General features: G+C 39.2%; 1 protein-coding gene across 1 annotated transcript; it reads right to left on the bottom strand.

Moving 5' to 3' along the window:
- Positions 1–560: 560 nt before the first annotated feature.
- Positions 561–2,453, bottom strand: LOC106441448 (ethylene-responsive transcription factor CRF2). Its single transcript, XM_013883269.3, has one exon. It carries the CDS (start codon positions 1,718–1,720, stop codon positions 752–754), a length of 969 nt encoding a protein of 322 aa, XP_013738723.2. The 5' UTR covers positions 1,721–2,453; the 3' UTR covers positions 561–751.
- Between the last annotated feature and the right edge of the window lie 825 nt (positions 2,454–3,278).

Below are 3,278 nucleotides of genomic sequence, written 5' to 3'. Positions count from 1 at the left end.
TAAATAACAATATATCTGTATTTGATCTTTGCTTGCATAGCAATACAACCATATGCAAATGAAAATGTGTTAAAAGAGTGCGAATGAAGCGTTCTAGACAACCAACTACCCCAACTGTTTTATCTCATTTAAACCTCATGAGTTTCTAGGATTTTGATTTTGTGTTGTTGTGAATAAACTGCCAAAACACAGCTTCTATGATGTGCCACATCTTAAATCAACTTAGATTCTGTCTTCCTACTGTATCTAGTCTCTACCTGGCATTTCACAATATTTGTATTTTGACTCTATAATATCGTTTATAGTATTAGCTTGTAACCGTGTGGAATAGTTAAAATCATTAGCCTTTTATTATGATTATAATTAGCCAGTTTAGAGAACAGAAGGCTTTTCAATTGTTCCCATCACGTGAGTTCACACGTGCCTCACCAACGACTTCAAATCTAAAAGCGAAAATGAAAGAATTTACAGTCGACCAAAAAAATTAAAAGGTTATAAAGAGAGACAGAGCACGTGGAGCAAAGAAACTCGACACCAAATACCGTTAACAAACGGACTTATTTAAACTTAAACGTTACTATTTATTTAATAATAGGACCATTAAGCCATTAACTACAGCATAATACATTTGATTTATACTCTTATATAACGACAAAGAGAGAACGGAAAGGTAAAAGATTTTTAAATAACGAACATACAAAACTTCGCGAGTCCGTTTAGTAACGGCCCCCGGGTAAACTATTTATTTTTACTAAACAGTCATAGGATCCGACCCGAATAGATCCCCAATATCTTGAAAATGGTCATCCACGTGCCAGTCGGATAAACCGGACCCGAAATCAAACCCGAGGTTCATATCCGTACACGTGTCGGCGAAGAGATCTTCTCCAAATAAGTCGCCGCCGAGGTAGTCGGGAACGACGGAGCTCCGGAAATCGAACAAGTCCTCGTCGGTGAACAACGGCGCCGAGAAATCGGAGAAAGTCTCTGACGCCGTCGTCGTGGAAGGCTCTTCCTTGACGATGACCGCCGCGGTTGGAGTAGAACTGCCGGAGGTTTCGTCGACGGCGAACGGTGATCGGAGAACGGACACCGGAGAGCAGAGGCCGTCGCTGCTAGTGGAGGAAGAAGCGACGTCGTCTTTGATTTTTCTCTTCCTCTTAACCGGCGACGGTGGTGGAGAAGAAGATTTATTCTCCGTCGTCGGGAAGTTAGTGAGGGCGTCGGGACCACGGAGCTGAATCGCGGCGCTGTCGTAAACCAAGGCGGCTTCCTCCGCCGTGTTGAAAGTTCCGAGCCAGAGGCGTACGCGCCTAAGCGGGTCTCTTATCTCCGCCGCCCATTTTCCCCACGGACGCTGTCTCACTCCCCGGTATTTCTTCTCCGTCGTCGTTGCAACAGCCGGAGGAGAAGCAGGTTCCGATTTGACCGTAACGGCTCTCTTCCTTCTCTTCTTGGATTCGATTTGACTGCTACAACCACTGGCGCCTGTATCGAGAACGACTTCGTTTACGAACTTTTTGATACGACGGCGTTTAGAGGCGAGTCGTTGTTCTTCTTCTTCTTCTTCGTCGCTGGAGGAATCTGTTGCGTCTGGGTCAGCGACAGAGATACGGAGAATCCTTGGTTGGTGGTGGTTGGTGGTTAACTCCGGTATGGTGTTGGTTTTGTGCTCAGCGAATTTGATTTTCGGGAGAACAAGTTGCTTCTCTGTGTCCATTGTTATCTCTCTCCGTTACTTAGACTGTGACTGTGTGTGTTTATATCGAAGAAAGCATGTGAAAGCAAAAAGGAAAGAGACAAAGAATAAAGATGGATTTTTTTGATAAAGGAAGAAACTTGAGCCACAAGAGAGATAAGAGTGTGATGCTTCTCTGCAAAAAAGTTTTATCAAAGGACGAGTTTTTTTTTTCTTTTTATGGAAAGCCACAAAGCAAAGGCACAGAAAACTGCGAGAGATAAACCTTGTTAATACAAACAGAGAGAGGAGGGTAGGGGGAAGAAAGCAAAGATTTTCTTTGAAAGTTGAAGAAAGGAGAGAGAAGGAAAAAAAGAGCTTTTTGTTATATTCTTATGGAATCAACACAAACCCACCGTTTGGTTATCGAGAGATGAGAGAAGAAATAAAGAGGAAGATGCTCCTTTTCTGGGAAATATTCTTGGAAATTTTTAGTGTGCAGAGGGAAAAGAAAATGTTTTTGCAGTGTGTTTAGAGAGAGTGACACGAGGAAGATGATGGGAGATTTAAAAGCGGCAGAGCACATGTAAGTAGATAGAGAAAGAGACTATTTTATAGGATCTTGAAACGGCTGATATAGTGTTTACTCCGGTCTTTTTGTTAATTCATTATTTAAAAATTTTGGTATAATTGTAAGACAAGTTTCTCCAAATAATCGCACAACAAAATCTATAAAAATATTTTTTTGTAGATACTTTTTGGATTTTTAAGGTGTCATACACAGTGCAAAAGAAAGAATGAATTCCTTAGCTATATATAGAAATCAGCCTTAAATTTTTAAGGAGTATATGATTTATAACTGTTGGGTTAAATGGCAATGTCAAATGAATAAAAGACATTTGTCAAAACTATACTTGCTAAAAATAAAACGTACATTTAACTGAAAATAGAAACATAGAGGGGAAAATATAATAGCTGACGTGTGTCGTCGACAACAACAAATTAACACTTTGTAACGCAAATACAATCATTTTAGAATTTGGTAAAGCTTTTTTTAAAACGTCTACTTACTGCATTTCGTAAAAATAACGTTGTTTTGACCCAGCAAATTACACGAGATTTATGTTTTATTAAGTAGCCCATTAATTTCATTTTGAATATTCAACCAACAAATGATTAACGTGAGTAAAGAGTTAAACTAGAAATTTAGTACTATTACTTCAAAAACAAAACAATAATTTTACATCAATATCGGAGCTAAATCAACAGGTGATTAGAAAGAAAATCTAGAATTTAATTTAAATAATTTTGACAATTATCTCTGGCGAAAAGAGGGCGGCAATACCAGCATAAGTCAAATGAGTGAGATATCGACACGTGTTTCTATAAAATCTGGTCCAATCCAACGGCTGGGACGTGCCTTTGGGAGCTGACAAAGAGAAAAAAACATGTCACAGTATCATCCTAATAAATTAATTGTAGCAATTATATAAATTGATCTCGTAATTAGAGATTCAGGTCACGTGATACCGGAGACACGGCCAGTCCTACTTTTGACCAGAACACTTTAATTACTAACTAATGGCAGGTGATTAAGTCT

Source organism: Brassica napus, chromosome C1 (assembly GCF_020379485.1).
Source record: "Brassica napus cultivar Da-Ae chromosome C1, Da-Ae, whole genome shotgun sequence".
In the NCBI taxonomy this organism is placed as follows: Eukaryota; Viridiplantae; Streptophyta; class Magnoliopsida; order Brassicales; family Brassicaceae; genus Brassica; species Brassica napus.
The sequence above is the reverse complement of the archived record's forward strand: the minus strand, read 5'-3'. Positions and strand labels throughout refer to the sequence as shown.

What these genes read in the sequence shown, in the direction of transcription:
- LOC106441448 (XM_013883269.3), bottom strand. Translation starts at nt 1,720, where the DNA reads ATGGACACAGAGAAGCAACTTGTTCTCCCGAAAATCAAATTCGCTGAG.